The sequence below is a fragment of the Kwoniella shivajii genome, chromosome 7, assembly GCF_035658355.1.
Source record: "Kwoniella shivajii chromosome 7, complete sequence".
NCBI lineage: Eukaryota > Fungi > Basidiomycota > Tremellomycetes > Tremellales > Cryptococcaceae > Kwoniella > Kwoniella shivajii.
The window spans coordinates 1,186,103-1,209,655 of record NC_085914.1 but is presented as its reverse complement, the minus strand read 5'-3'; the positions used below and the strand labels follow the sequence as shown (position 1 = coordinate 1,209,655).

At 43.0% G+C, this 23,553-nt stretch overlaps 7 protein-coding genes across 7 annotated transcripts; 2 read left to right on the top strand and 5 right to left on the bottom strand.

Annotated features, from left to right (window-relative positions):
- Window positions 1-99: 99 nt before the first annotated feature.
- On the top strand, window positions 100-963 carry IL334_005564 (uncharacterized protein; the record flags this gene model as incomplete). The annotated part of the gene is made up of 5 exons (XM_062937275.1): window positions 100-170; window positions 309-351; window positions 497-584; window positions 707-791; window positions 903-963. 5 exons carry the CDS (start codon window positions 100-102, stop codon window positions 961-963), a joined length of 348 nt encoding a protein of 115 aa, XP_062793326.1.
- Window positions 964-1,198: 235 nt separating this feature from the next.
- Window positions 1,199-2,362, bottom strand: IL334_005563 (uncharacterized protein; the record flags this gene model as incomplete). Its single annotated transcript, XM_062937274.1, has 5 exons — window positions 1,199-1,396; window positions 1,471-1,513; window positions 1,596-1,693; window positions 1,770-2,291; window positions 2,351-2,362. The coding sequence occupies 5 exons, from the start codon at window positions 2,360-2,362 to the stop codon at window positions 1,199-1,201; spliced, it is 873 nt and encodes a 290-aa protein (XP_062793325.1).
- Window positions 2,363-2,626: 264 nt separating this feature from the next.
- IL334_005562 (uncharacterized protein) lies at window positions 2,627-4,579 on the top strand (the record flags this gene model as incomplete). Its single annotated transcript, XM_062937273.1, has 7 exons — window positions 2,627-2,823; window positions 3,246-3,332; window positions 3,445-3,718; window positions 3,820-4,030; window positions 4,114-4,169; window positions 4,254-4,319; window positions 4,412-4,579. The coding sequence occupies 7 exons, from the start codon at window positions 2,627-2,629 to the stop codon at window positions 4,577-4,579; spliced, it is 1,059 nt and encodes a 352-aa protein (XP_062793324.1).
- An 844-nt stretch (window positions 4,580-5,423) lies between these two features.
- IL334_005561 (uncharacterized protein) lies at window positions 5,424-7,637 on the bottom strand (the record flags this gene model as incomplete). Its single annotated transcript, XM_062937272.1, has 2 exons — window positions 5,424-6,474; window positions 6,526-7,637. The coding sequence occupies 2 exons, from the start codon at window positions 7,635-7,637 to the stop codon at window positions 5,424-5,426; spliced, it is 2,163 nt and encodes a 720-aa protein (XP_062793323.1).
- A 4,809-nt stretch (window positions 7,638-12,446) lies between these two features.
- On the bottom strand, window positions 12,447-15,305 carry IL334_005560 (uncharacterized protein; the record flags this gene model as incomplete). The annotated part of the gene is made up of 13 exons (XM_062937271.1): window positions 12,447-12,452; window positions 12,526-12,619; window positions 12,684-12,749; window positions 12,807-12,976; window positions 13,035-13,143; window positions 13,212-13,289; window positions 13,357-13,564; window positions 13,622-13,740; window positions 13,796-13,938; window positions 14,001-14,146; window positions 14,202-14,321; window positions 14,411-14,684; window positions 14,760-15,305. 13 exons carry the CDS (start codon window positions 15,303-15,305, stop codon window positions 12,447-12,449), a joined length of 2,079 nt encoding a protein of 692 aa, XP_062793322.1.
- A 445-nt stretch (window positions 15,306-15,750) lies between these two features.
- Window positions 15,751-16,482, bottom strand: IL334_005559 (uncharacterized protein; the record flags this gene model as incomplete). The annotated part of the gene is made up of 3 exons (XM_062937270.1): window positions 15,751-15,774; window positions 15,862-16,065; window positions 16,186-16,482. The coding sequence occupies 3 exons, from the start codon at window positions 16,480-16,482 to the stop codon at window positions 15,751-15,753; spliced, it is 525 nt and encodes a 174-aa protein (XP_062793321.1).
- Window positions 16,483-17,318: 836 nt separating this feature from the next.
- On the bottom strand, window positions 17,319-22,390 carry IL334_005558 (uncharacterized protein; the record flags this gene model as incomplete). The annotated part of the gene is made up of 9 exons (XM_062937269.1): window positions 17,319-17,342; window positions 17,419-17,508; window positions 17,587-19,839; window positions 19,890-19,981; window positions 20,031-20,878; window positions 20,934-21,069; window positions 21,120-21,326; window positions 21,381-22,024; window positions 22,083-22,390. The coding sequence occupies 9 exons, from the start codon at window positions 22,388-22,390 to the stop codon at window positions 17,319-17,321; spliced, it is 4,602 nt and encodes a 1,533-aa protein (XP_062793320.1).
- Window positions 22,391-23,553: the final 1,163 nt, after the last annotated feature.

Here is a 23,553-nt window from a genome sequence, read left to right as displayed (position 1 = left end):
CTCATCACTTTTCACTAATCACAACGAGGCGACATCAAATAAGGGATAAGGCAAGACTCGAAAGGAGTAGCGAGAAGGGTCACGAAATAACGAAGCAGTATGCTTTTTTGTCCGTATTGTGCGAATAATCTGACGATAGGTGATAGAGAGGACAGTAATGATAAATGCTGGTGAGTGGTATGACGATATTTCAGAAGGGTTCATACATCGAGCGGATTCGTATGACCGAGTATCATCAATGAAGGCATATCAGCTAGACCGAGTTGGAGAACGGGCGAACGCTGATCATCAGATTTGACTGGTTTTAGGATATGTCCAACGTGTCCTTATCAATATATCATTGAACGACAAGTGAGTCTAGTCGTTTTATATCCTGCTTTCCTTCGCCAAATCTCAATGCTATCGTCAAATTCCCTCAATTCTCTATTTCTCCAACATGAGTTCACATAAACATTATGACACCGCCAACTTGCTACTGACCCTTTCCTTACTTTAGATATCGATGCGAACGCATCTGAAGCGAAAAGAAGTAGACGACGTATTAGGTGGGAAAGAAGCATGGGCAAATGTAGATAAGATCGATGGTGAGTATACCGGCCCTCACAAAGATCAGTTATGCGTGGTAGTCTCCATTTTTGTGTCATTGGGAATAGATATCTTTGAAGCTAGAACTATGCTGACAATTCACACCAACGCTGAAACTTAGCTGCTTGCCCTAAATGCGATTACAGAAAAGCATATTTCCGTCAATTACAAATCAGATCAGCGGATGAACCTATGACGACTTTCTAGTGAGTTGGTTAGGCTTGTCTTTCTGCTGATTGCCGTTTCTGGGACTGGTACTAAAGGCGAAGGAGATCAAGTCCAAACGTGATATGTGCTGACCCTTATTTGTTATTTAGCAAATGCGTGGATTGTGCTCATCAATGGCGAGAAGTAAGTATACTTACGATAAGTGTGTAGGGATGAACGCTGATAACGATTCACAGAATTAAACATGCTTTCGGGAGCTCAACATTATTCTGCCAAAGACCGAAAAGACGATATATACAAAATAGAATACATTTTAACGATTTCATCATGACATGTTGTACAACATCTTCCCAAATCTGCAAAAATCGTATGTCCGCACTGGAAGAGCGCCCTTCCAGACTGACAGCTTCTTCCAAGCCATTCAAGCCTTAAGCGTGTCATCTGATTATTCCTCCAATCCCGCTTCGAGTAGTTCCATAATTCTCTTAATCCTCTCATTAGCCTTTTCCCCATCTTCGTTTAAGCCAGGTACACCAAGTTGTATCAATCTCTGTTTTTGACGAAGAGCTAGACCGTCTATCGCAGGAAGACATTGTTCCAGGTGAAAAGTGTCAAGAGCGGAAGTAAGTGATTTGGCCCAAGCCTAATATGAGACATTGATATCAGCAACGTTGAACGATACGAATTCCACCAGGTTTGTTATCTGAGACCACTCACAGCTTTCTTTTCTGGAGGTATCACTTTTCTTGCAATCTTCGCTCTGTGATGGTATTATGTGTACATGAGCTGCTTGATCACAACTCCGGTATTTGTGACCACTTCCACGCAAAAACGTCACTCACATTTCCTTCTCAGCTTGTATACTCCTCTCATGCTCTGCTTTTACTTTCTCCCCTTTAGCCCACAGACGTCTTTCCAACGTATCTTGTTCTTTTTTCATCTATCAGTACGCCATCAGCGATATTCTTCAGCTGTGTACATGTACATTGACAAGGCCATTCGTGAATTGAACTCACTTTCTTCAACTCCAGTTTAAACGAATCGTCTTCCAGTAGTTCAGATAAGATAGGTAAAGCTTTTCCAAAACTCATCATACCATAGCCTTGCTCGTTTATCCTTTCTGACGGTTTCCTCTTTTTTCTAGGCGGTGTTCCTGTTCCTTCCCCTCTTCCATGACTTGCAGGTGCAGCATCCCAGGTATTTCCACTTTGATTATTTGTGATTGAAGTGGTATGCGCTTGTGGATCAAAAGGTGATCTGGTTGGACCGGCGCACTGACCTACAGGACCGAAAGGTTCTATCAAGGTTGTCTTTCTTGGTGATTCGGCTTTTGGCGTAGAATTAGCGTTCAATGAGGATAGCAAATCATCCAATTGCCTTTTGGAAGGTACATTTGGCCTATTTGGCATTTGCTGAGTCGGAGCAGCCTGGGAGATAGGGTATGAAGTGGAAGGGGAAGGGGAAGGTGTGGAAGAAGATCCATCTTGCGCTGAACGGAGAAGGGCAAGGAGGGAATTGACCGAGTTATTGCTCTTATCCTGTCAATCGGATCAGCAACTGTTTCAAACGTCTTTGAATGAAGAGGGTGTGTACGTACTGGATATGTCATCGCTCCATATTTCTAATGCATGTCTATCCAAGTTGTTTCACAGTGGAGAGATACTTTATATACGAGAAATTGAAGATTGTTCTTAATTACATCAACGTCAAGATTACCTCCGACGGAAAATAGAGGACAGAGCAACTGCAATGCCGAACATGAATATCATGCACATTCCTCGGACTATCTTACTTGTTCTCTCCATTCATACTGTGTGATACTCCTCCTCTTCTCATCTTGCATCGGAGATAGAGAAACACAACCGCGAGTGTAATGGCAGATTCAGCAACGGCTTCAGCAGCTGTAGCAACTTCAACTTCAAACACTACGAAAAGTGGTTTGAAAGCATATCATCATTTAGCTTCAGGAGCTCTATCAGGTCTATCATCGGCGATCGTACTTCAGCCTTTGGATTTACTGAAAACTAGATTACAACAAGGTAGTTTTGATGAGAATGGAACTATCCAAAAGTGAGTGGGAGCTGATGTGCATGAATCTCGCAATAAACGTCTTTACCGGAATCCCGAGGTCATCAGGAGGTAGCGGTTGCAGAGCGGAGAGGAACGACGAGGAAACGATTACACATGGACAGGAATTGTACTGGTGATTGAGACGAAGTTTGGTCAGACAGGAACAGAGAGGGACTCATGAGCAGATGAAAACGATAGGCTTGACACTGGGTCATGATCATGAGCGAAGGGTCGTGGGTGAGAGCAAGGGATCTGGGATGGAAACAGAATGGTAAATGTATAGGCAACGATGGGAATTCAGATCACGCAGTGACGATTTGCAAGCAATTGATTGAGATCTGGATCATACGCCTTCGATGTCGGGAAGGAGAAGAATGTGGTTGTGCTATCGTGATCTGAAGTGCTGATCCTCCATATTGTAGACGGCGGATACGAGGCGTTTTCAAGCAAGTACTGAAAGAAGATGGTGTACAAGGATTATGGAGAGGTACAGTGCCCACATTAGTACGGTGAGTACAAACTCAAGTCCATATTATATGCCTTCGTCTCCGATTCCTTATATACCTCTGTCATCTCATAGACGAAGTGATGCTTACTCTCGCCTTTCATGCTCGCTCGAAGAAATGTGCCAGGTGTAGCGATCTATTTTTACTCTTTATCAACGATACGACATAAATTATCCTCCATACCGTACTTCTCAGTCACAGTTCCTGCTCCTGTATCGCCATCTTCAATTTCATCCTCTTCTTCGTCATCTCCACCGAAATCTCAAACACAATCACGGTCTGCCATAATAAAGCTCTCGTCGGGAGGTAATTTATTGGCTGGAGCAATAGCGAGGACGTCTGTAGGATTCGTACTGAGTCCTATAACAGTTGTCAAAGCTCGATTCGAGGTATGTATAGCTTTTGCTCTCAAATCTCTCTCCAATAACAATCGTCTTTGTCGCGATATATGAAATCACCGTGCTGATACTTCAAGGACAATTTGTAATAGTCAAATAGATATGCGAATTATCATTCGATACCATCAGCTTTAGCTTCTTTATATCGTACGAACGGAATAAGAGGATTTTTCCAAGGATTCACAGCAACAGCAGTGAGAGATGCTCCATACGCTGGATTATACCTTGTGTTTTATGAAAAAGGGAAAGATTTCTTAGGGAAAATAACGGGAATACCTAATGCCGCTCTACATTCTGGATCGGGTGAGTTACTCTTTGCATTTTCTCTCTTGGTACATTCTTGTAATGCAGGACTGACCTGGACCTGTGATCGACGTGTGTTATAGGTGTAATGGCTGCTGTATTCGCAACGTTATTGACATCACCTGCGGATGTTGTAAAAGTGAGTTGTGATATTTCCTTAGACAACGAGTTGTGTTTCTTTTAACGAAAGTCAACTGCTAATGTCTTCGTTGCTCGATCACAGACAAGGATGCAAGTGAATCCGGCTGATCATCCAACATTGAGAAAAGCTGTCACACGTGTATTACAAGTATGTCGAACGTCTCATCCACATTTCCGAATATCGCAGACTAGCAGATAAATTCAAAAAGCTTACATGAGATTCCTTCTAATCTGCAACAGGACCGTGGACCATTAGGTTTCTTCTCAGGAACATCATTACGAATATCAAGAAAAGCAGCTTCAGCAGCTATTGGTTGGACGGTATATGAAGCCATATTGTTATTTCTGAGGGATAGAGATGGTAAATTACAAGCGAAGAATCAAGAACAATGGAATAAATTATTATGAGAGGAGGACCATCACAAAATTCCATCCACGCAAAGGAAGGGTAAATCGTCACTCACTGAAAAACAGGTCATTGTTCATATGCTTGAAGGATGGAATGACAGACACGACGGAAAGAAGAGGCAGTACTCTACTCTACGCAATCAGCACATTTCTTGTATCAACATATCACAGAAATATTTATAGCATATCATGTAAGGAAGTCTATATTCACATGCACATACTCAACTCATCGTCTCATCAAATACTGTCACATCACGATTGAGTTCCACAAGCTACCTCTCACTACACTGTGATATTACTATTTCAATACATTTCGTGTGTTTCACTTCACGGGAGAATTGCAACGACTGACTGACTGACTCATCTCGGCTAAATGGTGACTTCATGGCTCATCGTACTTTGTGAAAGTTGCACTTGAATTGAATGGATTAATGTATGTTTCTATTTTGTTATGTTAAACTGCATTTGAGGACATTTAGATTCTAAATATCAAGATCATAATCTAACTAAAACCTGTAAAGTTAAACTTCGAAATTATCTATAACAAAAAAATTATATATACAGTACAGTAAGAAAAGAAAGCACTACTGTAGTCCTTTATAAGTCATTTTATTTACAAGCAAGCATATGAGTTTATTCCTTTGATTCCCTTCAAACCCTTTCCTTGATCCTGTTCCGAAGCCAAATAAAAGTCAAGAATATATATAAAGTCAAAACACAGAAAAAATCAAAAATCAAAGTATAAAATACCAAAAAGGCATGTCCTCCCATATTGTTACAGTTACCTTATGTTCCACATCCGCAATGTCACAAATATCGTACTTTTTCAAGATCTTAATTGTGTCTACTCATCACTTCTCGATCGCTTACTTCTCGCATCATCATCACTGACGGTGATGGCTTTAGCAGCAGCAGCTTCTTCCTCTCTCTTTCTCTTACTTTGACTTCCACTAGGAGCGACACCGGTCAACAACTTTTCGGCATCATCGGCAGTGAAGTTGATGAAGGGGTCATTGAAGCCTGATGATGATGGTTTTCTCTTTGAGGAAGGTGATCGTGCCTTTGGCGTGGTTCGAGTGGGAGTAAGTTGATTGTTGGAAGCCTTTCGTGCTCTGACAGGAGAAGAAGGTAGTCGGGCAATAGGCCTAGCTTGCATAGCAGGAGCCGCATTTCCTGGATGAGGAGGAGGGTGAACCCGATGCACAGGAATAGGAACTCCAGTGACCATGTATTGAGCGGGTGGGTGGACAGTCACTAATGGCGCATGGGTAAGTACCGGAAAAGATGCTGCTGGTGCTGAGGGTCCCTCCCAGCCCATGATGGTAGGTTGATTTCTTCTTGGTATGTTTGCGGTAGGTTGCATCACTGAAGCATTTGCCATTCCGACTCTTCTAGAAGCTGCTTCCCGTCGAATGGAATCGCGCTCAGCCTGATCTCGTGCTTGCTGTTGCTGAACAATTGCTTGAGCTCGAGCAAGATGGGCTGGTATACTACCGGCCTGACTAGAACCTGACAATTTCCGTGTTTGAGGAAGTGGTTGAGTTCCGGCTCTTTGCATCGCTATGGGTTGTTGAGCTTGAGCAGCAGATAGAGAAATGGGGAACGTGGCGGATTGAGGTGTAGGAGGGAAGGGTGAAGGGATAAAAGTGGATTGAGCAGGAGGATGTATCTTAATTGAGAGATTGTTGGCAGCTCGTTTAGATTGTATGGGGGCGTGAGAAGGAGTAGGAGGCATGACTCGTTGAAAAGAGGAGGACGTGTGGTAAGATGGCGAGGGGTCGGATGTGTATAGCGGCTGAGGTCCGGGTGGGCCCGTTGGGATTTGCTGAGGAGCATAGGAGAAAAGATCTCGGGGAGGAGCGTATCTAGACGGAACAAATCCTTCAGAGGAGAGACTGCAAAATTGTCAGCTTGGGTGGACGTAAGTACATCGTAAAGAGACTCACCTCCTCATCATGACATCCGCTGTAGGAACGCTCAACATTTCCTTCGATCCTTCTCCGCCGTTCAAGCCCGGAGCAGACGAAGGCCTACTTGAATCTTCATCGACACCATTTGTTGACATGATTGCCATAGGATCGATGGTAAACGCAGGTAGTAATCCGAAAGGTTGTGACTGTATATTGAAGTCACCGAGTCCAGCGACGTCCTGCGACGTAGGATACTCGGGCATCCATGATGGGTAATCTGTGGATGCGGAGGGGAAGTGCGTTTGGTCGAATGTTTGTGTAGGGAATACACCAGTGTGAGAATGGGAGTGCATCATTGGGATGGGATCAGTCGGTTCATTGAAAGCCGCAAAGATGGTACCATCCGTTGAAAACGAACTTAGGTCTTGAGGATTGAATGACCAATCGAACCCTTCCAAAAGGTTATCATCGTCCAATGATGCTTCCAAAGGGACATCCGGAAGTTGTAACGGAGCATCGAGGATGTTTATACCATCTACCCATTGGGTAGTAGTCTCTTCTTCTTTCAGTACAGGCATTGAAGTAGGCTTGTTCAAAGCTCGCGGCTTCCGTGAAGAGGATCCGATGACGGGGTTGGAAGTAACTCGGTGAGGGTGAGCTTGATATGAAGGAGTAGGAGGAGTGAAAGATGAACCACTGAATGAGGGAGTAGCTTCGTCCCAAGCAAAACCCGTTGTAGATTGCGATGGTGTAAAAGTGTTGTTACTACTCAAAGCAGCAAAGGATTTTCCTGATAAAGATGGTGTTATTGGTTCTCCCCAAGAATCTGTTGATCCGGAAGATTGATGACTGAAGAAACCAGGTTGCTCTTCACCAACGTTGGAATATTTTGTGGGAGTATGGAATATCCCGTAATCAGAAGTTTCGGCTGGTGTTGGAGGGAAGACTGCAGATATTATTTCGAAAGGTTCGGAGATTGTAGGTGAAGGTGTATCTGAGACGGATCGAGCAGGGGGTCGTTTGATATCCACAGAAAAATCGTTCCAGGTTAAGTCGGAAAACGATGAGAAAGATAAGAATGACTCAGAGTCATATTGGGATGATGATGGATCTAACAGATAAGAATCTGATTCAAATATTGACTCCATCGTGGCGAGATTGCGAGATTGCTTGTGCTTGTTATTATAAAGTGTTTTGTGTTCAAGTCGGACCTGCGACTAGGCTTGCTGTTCAGCCAAAAAGACTAGCTTCTTGAGCAAGCAGCGGTTATATATGTATAGTGAGCCTCTTGAGCTGGGCTAAGCGTGTGAGATGGTTCGAGTCACGAAAAGTAGAACGGTGGCACAGCCAGTAGATTTGTGAGGATGATAGAAGTTTAGGATGATAGATCAGCAAGATGATGATGAAGATGTAAAGATTCGGAATTTGGTATGAAATGATGTTGTCAACTCACGTTTGGTCTCAGACCAGGCGGACAATGTAATTTTTCACTCTGTTTCTCGATGAGAGTTCTCTTTTCTGCTTCACTGAGCTAACCTTTCCGATCAAACCTTCGTTTCGTTACTTTTACCACTGGTATGTATGATTGACGGAAACAAAGTTTGAGAGTGTAATGTTCAATAAAGCTAATACAGGCTAGCTGAGCAAAGGTGACCCTGAAGTAGAAGAAGCAAGAGCGTGCGATCTACGCAGTGAAGAAAAGAGGTGATGAGAGGCGTATATTAAGATTGGAATGCAGGGATTATTTGGGAACGGTATGTATGTTGAGACTTGTGAAGATTGATCAAGAAGGGAGGATGGGTACTGTTGATGATTAATGAAGAAGTGAACGAGGTGCCTGAGAAAACAGTCGGGTGGAGGGAAGATTGTGATCGAATGGCTTATCCGATGGGACGACGTCGTTGAAAGATGACCGATAAACGATGTTGGGTATGTCTCGTCGGTTGGTAAAACTCGGCGTCTGTAGTGGATACAGTTCTTCAGATGGTGACGGATGGTGGCTTCGTATAGTATGGTAGAATGAAATGGCTGGTTGAATGAGTCCTCGCGGAGGATCTGAAGACCACTCGATAATTTCAATGGGATAGGAGGATTAAAGAAGATATATATATTCAAAGATGAGGAGAGTCGAAAGAAGCTTCTTCTTGATCAGAGTATATCTATACCGGCCTTTGATGTAGGTAGGTTGGAGTCACTGAATTGATCGATCGAGTAAGTTGGTTGATTCATATACTGATGATGTGCATATGTCTTCGATCGTTGAAAGGTGTATATTTATCTATATTGTCTGTTTGAGTTTGCATCCGCTGGTTATTCCGTTCACTGAATTTGTCTCTCGCTTCGTCGCTTCGCTGTTATTGCACAGGCTTTCGATAGATGACTGAACGAGATATATATGCAAAGGGTGGGGCGATTGAAGTATGCTAATTACAAAGTGTGTGTTATATGATGGTGAAGTGGACGAAGGAGAGGGGGGGATGAGTAGTCTCCGTTAGGTTGAATTTGTACAGTAATCAATCTCATCGTCATACAAAAATTGGTGGTGGTGACTATAATGATCGCCCCTTTCCCTCTAAAGCCCTTTTCTGTATTTTACCCCAAGCTAATCACGATGCGATGAAAGATACCGGCTTCTGGGCTCACTGTTTGGTAATCTAATTAACCAGTCTAACGATATCAGAACAAAAAATGTGGACATCTGTCGTTAGATGGTGGGTGTGGGAGGAAGGCGGATGAAGTAGGAACCCTTTGTTTTCACTTTTTCCTCTTTTTTCTTTTCACTCAATTATATAACATTTAAGGGTTCGGACCGTTCAGGGTTCCTACTTTCATGGTCCGGATTTTCCTAATCTAACGGATTACATCTTTACTTGCCTTTTTGGCTTTAAATGAAAACATGCTTTCATCCCTGAGAGGGAGGGAAAAAAGCCGTAGATCATGAGGCTTTTTTTACGTTCATTCATCGCTTCTTTATCCCTTATCCCGTTAAGATCGTCCAGGAAAGAAGGAGGATTGCAAAGTTGTCAAATATCAGATCGTGCAAAAGAAAAAAGGGGAATTGCCTTCATTCTGATCACGTTACGATAAGACGCCGTTGAGTCAAGTGGTACACTTAGTCGGCAAAAACGTTCACACGGCTGAGGCTGAGGCTGAGGCTGAGGATGTGCAAAGAGATCAGGTAGAAAACGTAGACACAAGACGAAGACGCCAAGATTGAGGATTTAGTGATCATGGGAATAACTGAAAGATATGCTTTTAAAAGGTAAGAGAGCGGAGTTAGAGGAAATCCGAGAGGAAGATAGAGGATTCGATTCCATTTGAGCAGCTGAGCAAATGAACCGGTTTTCCTTTGTTCCTGCACCCGATTCCGATCCGTGCCGCAGGGTTTTTTTCTGTTCTGGCTGGGACCGGTCAAGTCTTACATAACTGAATGAACAATAAGCGAAAAGAAGATCAAATGAACCTAACCTAATCTTGACGGAAGCGAGTTAAAGCTTATAATCCAAATATATCCTCGCTGTGAAAGCATGAGAGACCAAGTGATATCATCGCGGAGATCAGTACTCGAGTATAGTTTGAAGCCTGCATCACAAGTGCTCGATTCCGATCGGTGACCGGGACCCACCGGCAAAATGCCGTTACTCATTGCCGATCATCAAGCTTCGATTCCTCCTACAGGCAGATAGCTATCATGCGATGAGATAGCAGCATTTCCCATCTAAGACCTAGTGTAAATGAAGCTAAAATCCAGAATCACTTAGTAGTGAAATATGATTTAGCACTAAATGAAGACGATTTTAACCCTCGTATTAGCCGGCTCGATGGTGATGTTCTCAGCTAGGACGGCGTCCTAGTGGAGTCAATCCCAAAGCCTTGCGCAAAGATACGAGAATTGATCGCATAACATTCAACGATTGCCGTCGTTCGATCCAGCGGCGATTGACGGTCGTAGAGCATGTTTATATCTTTGAGAAGTGAGACATGAATATTTCCGAGATGAAATTTAGTGATGAGAAGATATATATAACTGCACAAATGATTCACTTGGCATTGTTTAAAGTGAGACAAATAAAGGGTTATTTATCTGGATTTTTGATTCTTTTTGTACTCTGGGAATCTTCGATTTGAACTGGTATCAAAGTGCCTTCGATCTTGTACCGAACCTCCCACTGCCCCCTGCTCCACCCACTCGCCCTCACCTTGCACCTTGCAGTACCCTGTGGAGATTTTCTTTCCCTGCTCTCCATGGGGGCTATGTGAACGAAGCATATCAAATTGCATCGAATCATTGAATCGAGATACCAAAGGCACGTTCATCACTCCGGTGGTACTCCCATTGCAAAGGGCGGGAGATCATGATGATGAGACAACAGATGACGAAGCAGGATATGTACCGATTCTATGGGTCTCGATCCTGATTCAAGAAAGACAAGGAACCCGTTTTGTGAGATGTTCTGTTTTGTCGATTAAAATCTTTTGATTTTCGTAATGAGTGAAATGCGTAATACACATGACTAATCAGCTGTTTCGATCAATTGCTTTTACGATATTTACTTACTGTCTGTCTTCACATGTTCTTTTGACATGTCATGCCGTGAAGACTTAATTAATCGGGATTACCAGATATACGGCTGTGTCTCTATCCTGTCGGGAATTGGGAGGTGCATTATTATGTTGAACTTGGTGTGGTACGTACGTCTATTGATCTTATGCCACTAGCAATCCCCGGCTCAAAATGTCATAAAGGATTCTGGACATCGCCACGATCGATATGATCGTTGAGAAAAGTGGCTTTGGTGGAATCTTATGAATACATGCAGAAAGGCAAAAAAGGCAAAAAAGGCAATACGAATGAAATCGCCTTTCTTGGCATTCGTCGATAGGTGTTGCTTAAAGGAGAAATCTGAAGTATATCGTAACGCCGGAAAGTTGTTGATAGATATAGTTTAACCTTTATTACGATACGGCTTTGTCTTACTCACTTGTTTTATTTTCTTTGCTATTCTAGACCCTTAATATATAATGTTTAGTTCCAAACAGGTTGAATTTAGCTTGAGTTGGATCGATGATCGTTCTTTAGTGGAATATTTCTTGTGCTTTTTCGCGTATTGCTATTAACGGTAATCTAGAGACACATAGGATGATGGTGGGATTATTGGAATTGGATTTGCTCTGAAAACTCAAGAGAACGCGATGCAATTCCATCTCGTTTGACTTTAGACTGTGGCACAAAACGAAGAATTCTTTTGCTCTCTGCCATTTAAGGAATGGAATGAACTGTTCTGTTTTTCAATCAAATTCCATTCTAATACTTTGTGATGTAGTCAGAGTCATATCAAGCTCTTGTATCGCCTTAAACTATCGAAATAATTCCATCTCAGTCTGACATTGAGTCAACGACATCTAAGTAAACTACTAGCCTGAATCTCGTGAGATAGTCTTCGGCCGAGAGCATATTAACGTGATGAGAGAGATAGTCGCTGATTCCACCAATGATGTTACTAATCATACTGTCCTCACTCACAGTAATAGACTTGCATTACACGATAGCATGACTCACCCCCCGCAGTCTTTCAGTCACTACCTTAGTTATCCCTGATATCACGTTCTTGTCTCAAATGGCTTCGTTCCTTGGACCTCGTCGGCTCTCATCGCCGCTTCACTGCGCCTAATATCATGACAGTTCAAGAGTTTGTCACATTCTCTCACGCTAGCTAAGTCAGAAGAAGATAGCGCGTCCGGAATCACATTCACATGACGCAATCCAAGAACTTCTTCACGATATATTGGGGAACGGAGGACCGCTCACAGCGGAGAAGTGATCATCCTTCAGACTCATGGGAATGTCGCCTATTACATGAGACCAAGGTGCGTTCATTACAAATTGCATTCACGTAAAGCATCATTTCTTATTCTATACTACAGTCGAGCACCTCTGGTGACAATCATGTTTATTATTAGAACTATTGATATCACACATACATCAGATAATGATCTTTGTATCTTTTCTAATTGAACAAGAAGATATCAACTCACCTTTGATAAATCCCTTCCGAAGATACCTCTTTTAACCCAATCAAGCATCAAAAGCATCCTTGTTCTCATGGAAGTTTGTTCGGACCAATAGATCCTAAAAATAAGCAAAAGTTAGCGTCGGATTGTAAGTTATCTGAACAGAGATGGGAAAGACTTACGATCTCCAAGCGTACATTGCTAACAGGCCACCAGCAAGTGAGAATCCTTCATAATCGAAAACGGCGCTAATGATATAATCATCAGTCTCAATAATGCGGTGAAATGATTTCGCTTTCACTTACGAGTTTCCGATATAAGCTAAACTACCAAGATGGAAGTACTCGAATGGATGATAATATGCTTCATCGCTGAAATCCTTAATACCATTTTTCTCTAAAGTATCGTGTTGTTTCGCCAATTTGGAGAACATTCCTCCCAGATATTTACCTTGTTGAGAAGCGACTTGAGCGGTCTACGATTACGAGCAGATGTTCAGCTGATGCAAACATCCCCGTGCAATATATACATACCGCAGGGTAACTGGTAACTTTTTTGCTAGTTTCGAGGAACATAGTAGCAACCTCGTTCAAAGTCAACTTATCGTCCTTGTCTTTATCATATTCCTCAAACACATCTTTCCTATTGTCGGACATATAGCATCAGCGACGATCGATCATTTAGACGTGGACATCAGCATATCCACTTACATCTTTGCGAATGCCTTGGAAGCGAGCGGATAGGTCTTTCTAATGTGTTTGACCATACTTTGCCATTCCTCGTAATCACTATATTAGACAAATCATCAATGTTGTGCTTTTAAGTTTCACCAATCCGATTGAGCAAAACACTTACAGTGTACCGTCCTTGTTGGCGTCGAATTTATCCCAAAGTTCATATAATTCGCCGATCAAGTTGGCGTGTACAGTGGCTGCATCACCTAAAGCGTAAACTGTTCCTTGAGGTGCACCTTGTACTCGAAGATAGCTGTCGACTTCCACGGCCTTGGAGTGGTATTGGTTGGGAAGTAACTCGACCAATCGTCTGGTAAACGGTTGCATGGCTAAATGAAGCAGCTCAGTGGACGTCTCCGAAAGTATCTCCAGTTATCGTAGCTTACCGATACCAGTACTCCAAAGTACAAATCCTGCATCGATCTCCTTGATCTCAGGCTTAGCATCCTTGTCCTTGGGGTTCTTTATGCTCAATATTACCTTGTCTGGCTGTACCTCTTGAACACTGATCGAAACATCAGTTTCACCGTTATTGAAAGAGAAAATGCCTGGTAGCTTACCGAGCATTTATCACTACATCCACGTCGTTACGAGCGAAACGTTTCTCAGCGTATTGTGAAATCTTCTCGGAGTAAGTATTGAGGATATGATCTCTTGATTGAACAACAGTAACCTTGACTTCGTTCGAGAGAAGTTTGGGGAACTAAGCATAGGAATATCAGCTGTGTGCTTCAACCAGTCATACTCCATGAAGACTTGACTCACGTATTTCAGCACATCCTCGGCCATCATATCAGCCAGCTCTGCTGCGAATTCAACACCTGTAGGTCCACCACCGCAAACTACGAAAGACAGCAGCTTCTTCCTCTCCTCGGGTGTCGTAGTAGGTAAAGCAGCCAGTTCGAGATTGCCTAGAGATTGAAATATCAAAAACCGTTCCATATAGCTGAAATGACTTGCACTCACCCATGATCTTTCTACGAATCATTTGGGCGTCAGGAACGGTCTTCAGCTGGAAACAATGCTCAAGACCTTTAACGCCGTGATTGTTTGTCGTCGATCCGATGGCGATAACCAATTTGTCATCTAAATTTCAGTTGTCAGTACCGCCTCCGTAGTCACCTTGGGACCCATCACCTGGAGGTGTTCAAGCCTCATCCAGAAGTGAGACTTACAAGGCACATAACACCTCATCGTTCCTGTTCCACCCTCTTTTGGGACCTCGACCTCTACTAATCTTTCAGTCATATCCAAATCCTCAGCTGAACCCATCAGGTAATGACCTCTGACCCTAGCTATGATCTTTCGTAAAGGCTCAACCAGTGATCGTACCTCTACAGTACCCACGCAAGCTGATGGCAAAAGCGGTGTGAATGCGAAATAGGTCGAAGGTGAAATGAGAGTAACATTATATGCGTGAGCAGGTAAAGATTGAAGTAAAGCGACGGCCTTTGAAGCGAGCAAGTAATCAGCTATACTATCACGCTACATCAAAAGGTTGAAAAGTGGGATCGGAAGACTCACACCCCATCCACCACCGATGACTACTAATCTAGGTTTATCTTTCATGGCTTTCTTGGTATCATCCTCTTCATCATCTAAGTTTACTTCTAAGATTGGTAAATTCTTTTTACCACCTAATCTCGGTTTTAGACTTAGCGGATTACAAGGTACTCTGTCCACATGTCTTTCGGAATAAGTGAAAGCATCATGGAACAGGATGACTGAAGTGAGGACAATCAATCCTACAACTGACGAAACGCCTAATCGTATCAATAAAGATGTATACGGATATCTCGCATTGAACGATTTTGATGGGATTGAAAACGCTCTTGAATGGTTTCTGGATATCAATGAAGATGTAGAAATTGATGCTGGTCGATGGTGAGGCAGGAAGAAGTTGAAACTGATCCTTGGATTCCTAGTAGATAGCGAAGAGGAGAGGGTATTGGTACTCGATGATTTTGTACTACTTTGTCGAAATGATAGTAATGGTGAAGAGTGGATCGGCCGAAGTGGGGTATGTATACCCATTCGTGAGGGTCGTATCGGCAATCGAGCGCGTATCATCCTGAAGTCGTACTGCCTTGGGTGGAAGGTATGAAGAGCCGACTGGTGACAGGGATGCGAGACTGGGTATAAGATGGTATATCGATGATAGGGTAGAGGGGTGTTCGATGAACTAGATAACAAATAGAAAATTACAGCCTGCAACATGTTTGATGGAGGAGACCGTCATTTCATTATCAGTGAATACACTACTGAAACGACGTCACCGCTCTCGTTTTAAAATTGACACCACGTGGACTTTTTCCGCGAAATGGCATTTTATAACTCGTTTAAACTTATTAAGACGATACGAAAGAAAAGAGGTATATACAATTAGGATGACCTCCTAGAGATGATCGATCCGATTTATTATAGTACAATAATGGATGCGATGGTCGTTCTACTTCAGCGAACAGTATGGATATCGACACCGTGGATATGCGACAGCAAATCTCATATTCGTTCACTAATAAGTGTCCTTCAAAGTTGTCTGAGCAAATCACAAGAATCAGCTATTGCCTGTTTAGAGACAGCGGCAAGACCTCGATTATGTGCATAAGCAAGCAAGAGAACTCACGCTGTCGATCACGTAGTATGGGTTTTCAGCATATCCAAATGGATAACAATATAATACGGCTTGATCGTATTTTTTATCCAATAACCCACTGAAGAGACCATAATCTTCTAAATCATCCAAAGATTTATCCTTAGGACTTCTTAGATGATAATTATGAGTCATCAGGCCTAGAGTGACTCTGTCAACATGTCCTGTAAGGGAGCACTGTTTCATAGAATATTTCCAACAACGTCAGCATATCGCATCATTGAAGACATGAAGTGGAGCAGCCAAAAAATTTAGGATACTCCTATGCTGGAAGTTGGCTTAGGGAAAGGGACTCACACAAAATCTATTTGTTATCTCGTTGGAATCCTCGCGATAAGTGTAAAAATGGAATCTCCTGGTGCTAATTTGATCATTTTGCTCCCAATGGAAAGTCCTTTCATGTCGTCCCTTCACGATCAAACTTTCGTCGTATGATACTCTGTCATTGACGCCTTTGATCTCCTCGTCTGTAACATAAGACCCGGTGTTGTGGCCAAATTTGATCTTAAAGTCCATGTGATCGACTCGTTTGACCAATGAGGCCGCTGAGGTGATACCTATCACCATGAGTAGGGTAATAGATCTGAACAACATTGTTTTCGTATACACTGTATATCGATAAGTGATTAGTAAATCAAGCGAGATAGATTCCCTGTACAAGCCAATTGTATATTAAAGTAAACCGTATTACTGAGTAGGATATACAGTCTTATGTGAAACGCGGAAAAGACTGCATCCTCAATCTCATTTTTCTTCTTGTGATACTTTATTTATAGCCTAGATGAAATGTGACAGGCAGAAAAGCTCAAATCTCAAGGTGACAAACCTCCTTTGAGTCAAATCTTTTCATCTCCTTCATGTAAACGGGGATACCAACGGAGCCGTTACACTATAGACCTGATGCATTATGCCACCATTATCTCCCATACTCTTGGCACGGGGCTCGTTAGTCATTTTATCATCATCCATTCTCACGTGCGGGTGAAGGGTGAGAGTGCCAATTGAACTGAACACGCAGTTTCGCAAACCTGGTCTTTTCATCTGTGCCTATCAATCTGACGAGAGCATGTTTTGCAAGGGATGTGGGAGGACCAGTCCTCGTTGTCATAGTAAGGACAACGAGTAATGGTAAGAAAGTAAGGTAAAGATGAATTAGCGTAAAAAGCATCTTACATCATCAGTGCCACTTTCATCCGTTTCATATTTTCTATATGGCGAGTATCGGGTTTTTTTTCATTTTCATCTTAGTGAAAGCTCTGAAGATCGTCAACAACAGCAACAAACGTGCATTAAAATGCATCCAAAACTATATACACTTATGAAGTCACCTCTCTTTCTTTCCTTGCTTCCGACCGTAAAACCATAAATGCGATTCATACTAGATACATATTTGCGTTCCTTATCCGTTCATGTATTCCACTTGTTTCATTCTAAAATCGTAATGCAGCAGCAGCCTACAAAGGCAAGGTTTTGGTTAGCGTCGTTACAGAGAATGACCTATTTTTCGGGTTTTCGATAGATATGACTTACTCTGATATCCGCTAGAGTCAAACTTGCTTTACCACACATTTCAGTAAATACTCCATCTTGCAAGAACAAGTTTTCGGGTGTATCGAATTCCTGCATCATCAGTCAATAATCGATCTTAATCAGCACATGGTTTTCCTCTAAGCTAAGTAAAAAAAATTGGTGACTCACCTCAACTTTACCGTCAGCCATGACTAAAATTCTATCGTAGCTCAAGATAGTCTTCAATCTATGAGCTATACATAATAGTGTTTTATCTTTAAATTCGTTTCTTATGGTATGTTGAATCTTTGAATCCGTTTCGACGTCGACCGAAGCTGTAGCTTCATCTAGTACTAATACTTTGGAGTCTCTAACTAGAGCTCTTGCTAGAGACACCAAAGATCTTTCACCGACTGAAAGATTACCACCTTCTTCTTCGATCACAGTATCAAGAGAGAACCTATTGGTGTTTTCGAGCGAATTTCGATTTGCTATTGATTGTCTCGGTGTACTTGAAACGAGATGTGCTCTTCTTAAGGTATCATATAATTCAGCATCTGACTTAGTGTTGAATGGATCAATATTGGATCTTAAAGTACCACTGAATAACAAAGGATCTTGAGGAATGATCGATATACCGGATCTTAAATCGTTCAGACCAATTTTCGATACATCAATCCCATCGATCTTGATTGATCCAGCTGACAATTCCGCCATACGGAATAAAGCTACCATGATGGATGATTTACCTGCACCGGTTCTACCTACTACACCGATTTTTTCGCATACTCCGACGTCCATCGTGAGTCCTTTAAGAACATCAGGTAATTCTTCTCGATACCTCATCTTGACGTTTGAGAATTCGATTTTACCTTGATCTGGCCATGAAGCTGGTGGTTTGACCTCTTTGATGTCATGTGGAGCTTCTTGATCCAACTCATTGGCATAATGCATTATTCTCTCTGCACCGACCATATCATTTTCGACTTCTGCAATTTGTCTGACCAACCATGAGAAAGACTGTTGAACAGTGATGATGGTGGATAATCCCAAACCACCAGAAGCGGCTGAAACTTTATGTGAACAGACCACAATGATAGCCACGGAGAAAGAGAGCAATGATCCTAAGAAATCGAGTCTCATTCCCAACCAACGTTGATTGATGATTGTAAGGTAATAAGCTCGATTTTCGACATCCATTCGATAGACGTTATCTCTGAAAAATCGGTCGGATTCACCATACGATCGGATAGTGGCCACACCCGAAAGTGATTCGGAGAAATGAGAGTAAAGGGAAGATCGTAAAATCGAGTCGATTCTCTTGAATTCTCTTGATGATCGTCGGTAGAATGCAGCGTTGTGCACGTATAATAAGGCTACGACAGCCATGGCGATGAGGAAGTATGGTTCAACAATAGCAAGTAAGATGGTTGCACCAACGATGTTAGAAAGAGTACCGATAGCCATTCTCATAGCGTCGGATAGAGTGTTATCGATGGTATCGGTATCTTTTGAGAATCGATTCATGATTCGACCAAGAGGTGTAGTATCGAAGAATGATTGGGGAGCAAACATGACTCTGGTAATTGCCCTTTTGTGAATATGAACCGAGGCGAAATAATTGATCAAGGCGTTGGAGAAACCCTGGAAGAACATTGTGACCGCGGTAAAGATACCCAAAAAGGCATAGATACCCATGTAGAAGCCATTTCCGTAGTCCCACTTATACTCTTGCCACCATACTAGCCAATATGAGGTAATCACGTATGTAGCTTGAGCAAAGGCAATGGCCACGAACAAGATTGGAGTCATGAAAACTCCATTACCAGCTTTGATATACTCCCAGAATGTACCTTTTCTAAGAGCACCAGTGTTTCTTTCTTCGGATTGCATCAGCTTATGAGCGGTTCCTTTGGCTACCATCTTTGATCGATCGTATTCATGGGTAGGACCGGATGAATTCATTGCTTCTTCTTCAGTTTCGAGTGACTCTTCCCGTTGATCTTCGTTTCCAAATTCCTTGATCAATCTTGCGAATGCGCCATTTTGTGCTTTGAGTTCGTTGAACGTTCCCATCTCACCGACGTGTCCATCGTCCATGACAATGATATTGTCGACATAAGGCAAGAAGTGCAAAGCGTGGGTGACAAGCACTCGGGTTTTACCAGAGAGCGCGCCGATGATAGCGTTGAAGAAAATGGCTTTACCAACACCAGCATCCAGAGCTGAGAGAGGATCGTCCAGAGCGATGATATCGGCATTGAAATAGATGGCTCGGGCGATATTTACTCGCTGCTTTTGACCGCCGGACAAATTGATACCTTTTTCACCGATCTCTGTTCCGTCACCGTCTTCGAGCAACTCGAGGTCGGGCTCTAAGCAGGAATCCCGTACAGCGTTCCAGTATCGCTCCTCATCCCAGGGTTGTCCAAAGAGGATGTTCTATAGGCAAGTCAGTGTACCGTTATGTTTGAAAAGATAGACCAACTTACTTCTCGTACAGTCGCATTCTGTATCCAAGGAGATTGGGCACACAAGGCGGTGGAGCCAGAAAAGGTAACCTTTCCTTCAGTCCGTCTCATTTCTACTCTAGCGCGTCAGCTTTGTCAAAACAATATATAGCTAACGCTCACCTCCCATGAGACCTTGTAGTAAACTCGACTTTCCAGAACCGATAGCACCGACGATTGCAGTAAGTGAGCCTCTTGGTATGTTTATATTGATATCTTTGATTGAGAAAATCTTCTGCTCAGGTGACGATTCTTGTGCCTCTTCGACAGCTGGTACGGCGTACCCAGTGCCTTGACCAACAGCTGGAGCACTCGCTTCAGCGTCATGAGGACCTCCCGAAGCCATTTCACTTTCAATTTCTTGAACCGCTGTGATCTTCTTGGACTTTTTATTCCAGAACATCTTTTTCTTCTTCTTGTCCTTTGCTTTCTTCTGAGGAGGACCGGCTTTGCCAGCTGGGCCACCCAAGGTTTTGCCGTATCTGCCTTGAAGCTTTTTCATCATCCCATCGTCATCTTCTATAGGAGCGGCATCCCAAGTGAAAGAAGCATGTTCGATAGAGATGGCATCTTCCATTGATGCATCTAATCTTTTCGTCTCGGTGACAAGCTCGGCATCGAAGACGACTTCCAATCGTTTCAAAGCATTGTGGGCATCCGCAACAGCAGAAAGTGTCATTGGCCACATCATCAATGGCATTCTCATAAGTTGGAAAAGAGTGATGACAGTGAAGATGGTGGCTGCTTGGAGACCATGTGAAGTCGCACTGTAAGTGATAAACGACAAGATCGCAGCCAAGGTCGGGAGAGACATCGCGAAAGCCATCATTCCTGATCGGAAGATCAATAACATTCGAATGTATTTCAATTCCATTCCTCGGATGGCATGGATTCGCTCAAGGAATGGAAGTTCCCACGCCATGTATTTGACGATCCGCATTCCACCTAGAATTTCTTGAAGTAGTTTCGCCCTTTTGCAAAATGTCAGCGTAATCTTGAAAGAGGAAAAAGGGTTTCAATACTTACCGCTTATCAGTCCACTTGGCAGCTTTCATACGGAACATGAATAGTCTCTTCATAAACCCGACTTGAAGAGGAGTCATAATGATCAGGAAGGCAATACCAGGAAGAGCGGAATAACCGATTTGAACAAGCAGAATGACTATTTTGACATGTTAGCGGGAAATCCTGATCGGATCTTTCGTGACTTACTTATGATAACGATCATTTGAACTGGGGCAGTCCAAATCATGTGGGCGAAACCAGCTGCAAAATCGATTCTACTTGTATCTGTGGATATATGATTGACAAGTTTACCATTGGGTATTTCACCTCTGGACTTCTGAGTAAATCGAAGAGCTTGCTGATATATACCGGAGATAAGTGCTGATCGGGCCATCACTCCGACTCCCATGGATCCTAATATGAGGTGTGAGCCAACGATAAGATATAAATGGTTGAGACTGTACTTACGAACAAAGTAATGATGTATACTCAAACTCGCCACAACGAGTAACAGCAATAATCCTATTGCCATTCCGACACCATTACCAATTTTTGGTTTTGCTCCACCTGTAGCTTCGGCGAGTTGCCAATTTGTTGAAAATTTGATCAAAGCTTTGATCAAAAGAGGCGTGACCGCGGAACAAACATCACCGAAAAGTTTGATTACTCCTGCAGACATGAAGTACCATCCAAACACGTCTAAAAGGGACATAGCCAAAGAAGCACGTTTCTTCCCGTGAGTTTCCCGGTAAGCTTTCTCTCTCTTTTGTCGATTGGGCATTAATGGATATATCAGTCGACGCGAGAGCGGTAAAGGTGTTTTGGGATCTGCCAGACGAGTATTATATTCTTTAGCGGCGATTGTTCGGGCTTCATAATATCTCAAGAGTTTATCAGCTTGGAGTTGAGCAGAACGAGCATCATCCATCTTCCATAAATCAGTCTCCTGCAGCGGCCTTGCTGAGCCCAAAGCCATCATCGGACTGATCCAATTGAAGAACAATCTGTCGAAGAAATTGGCTGATACTTCAGGAGTTACTTTGGCATCGTCGAGGGACAGTGGTGCTGGTGGAGGAGGATGTTTAGGCTTTACGAATGGCAGAGAGTGTCGCCTAACGAGATCCCACGATGTAAGCAAGGTAACGCGTTAGTGGAACATGCTCAACTCACCATCTCGGTATTGTATAAGGCCCGCCACCGACATCTTTTAACATTTCTTTCCCACTTTTATGTTCCAAAACCACCATAACTTTTCTTTTCGTTCCTTCGTCTTCGATCTCCTGAATACCTTTTTCGTCGTATCCGCTCGACTGTCCTTGTCTCTTTTCGTCTTGATCGTTAGAACTATCTGAGTTCTCCTTTTTCAACGCGTTTTCATCTTCGCCGCCAACTCGTGTCGATATACTACGTGAAGAAGCAGCATTGTTCTCTGGCGTAGATGAGGGCGAGACATCCCTTTTTGTGGTAGGGAGTGACATCGCGTGTGTTTAATGATACGAGTGAGGAAAACTTTACAAGATCAAATGCGTGTATGCTAATTGCACTGAATTATCTAAAAGTCCCAAATCCTGCCTTCGGCCTCGGGCGTCCGAGAATGATAGGTGACAGACGATACTTTATTGGACGGCTCGGAAAGGGGGAAGTGTATGAAAGAAATGGAAGATCGAAAGTGTTATATCCTTTTCGAAAGGAAAGAGGTAAAGCTTGATAAGGAAGGCGATGTATCGTATGGGCGATTGAATATATATATCAAGAGGCGAAAATCTTTGAAAAATGTGGATCGACCTTTGTTCACTCGGAGAAAGCCGATCGATATTCTTGAATTGTTTTCAGTTAACGTTTTTAGACTATAAACGTATAGTACTTAGTCACCAGAAGAATAGCGACGCTTGCGAAGCCAGCTACTCAGTATTGCCCTTACCTCGACCTGCAGTGACACGCTGGTGTAGATATGAGATTTGTAAGCAGTCATATGCGATTATAAGGGTAAGGAAGATGTATGGCTGTATGTATCGATTAGAAGAAGGATGTGTCAGCGTACCGTATGAGCCCAGATGTTTTACCGTCGATTTGGGATTTTTTATTAAGCAAGAAAGTCATGCGGTCATCATCGACGGTTCGGGGGCCGAAGGCTATGGTTCATTATTATTGCTCTATCTTTGATTCGGTGTGTTACCTTTGTCGATCGTGGGACCTGAACCGAAACATGCGGATGCGGGAATCATCCTTCCCATTAGAAAATCAGAATAGCAGAAACCCAATTACCCCATTGAAAGGGAAATTAGAATTTTCTAATAGATACTTCTAACCGCATCCCTCCCATAGCTAGCTCGGCCCAGGCTCAGGACAGCGCCGAGGTGTACGGCGATCTCCGCCATCGAAATCGTCTTCTCACGGGATGAAGCCGAAGGGAGAATGAGAGCAAACACTCACTGAGATCTTCTAGACTTCACCTCCATAGTCTGTTATCTCTTGTCTCGATCCAATGGATCTCTGTGAAACCTTCGAAGAAATATCATAATCGAACGGTCTCAGCTCACATTCGCGTCGGTGTTCTAGTCCCGTGATTACTCGGCCAGGGGACCGTTTCAGACTGATCACGAAGGATGAATGAAACGGGGAAAGGACCCCTTCAATCAAC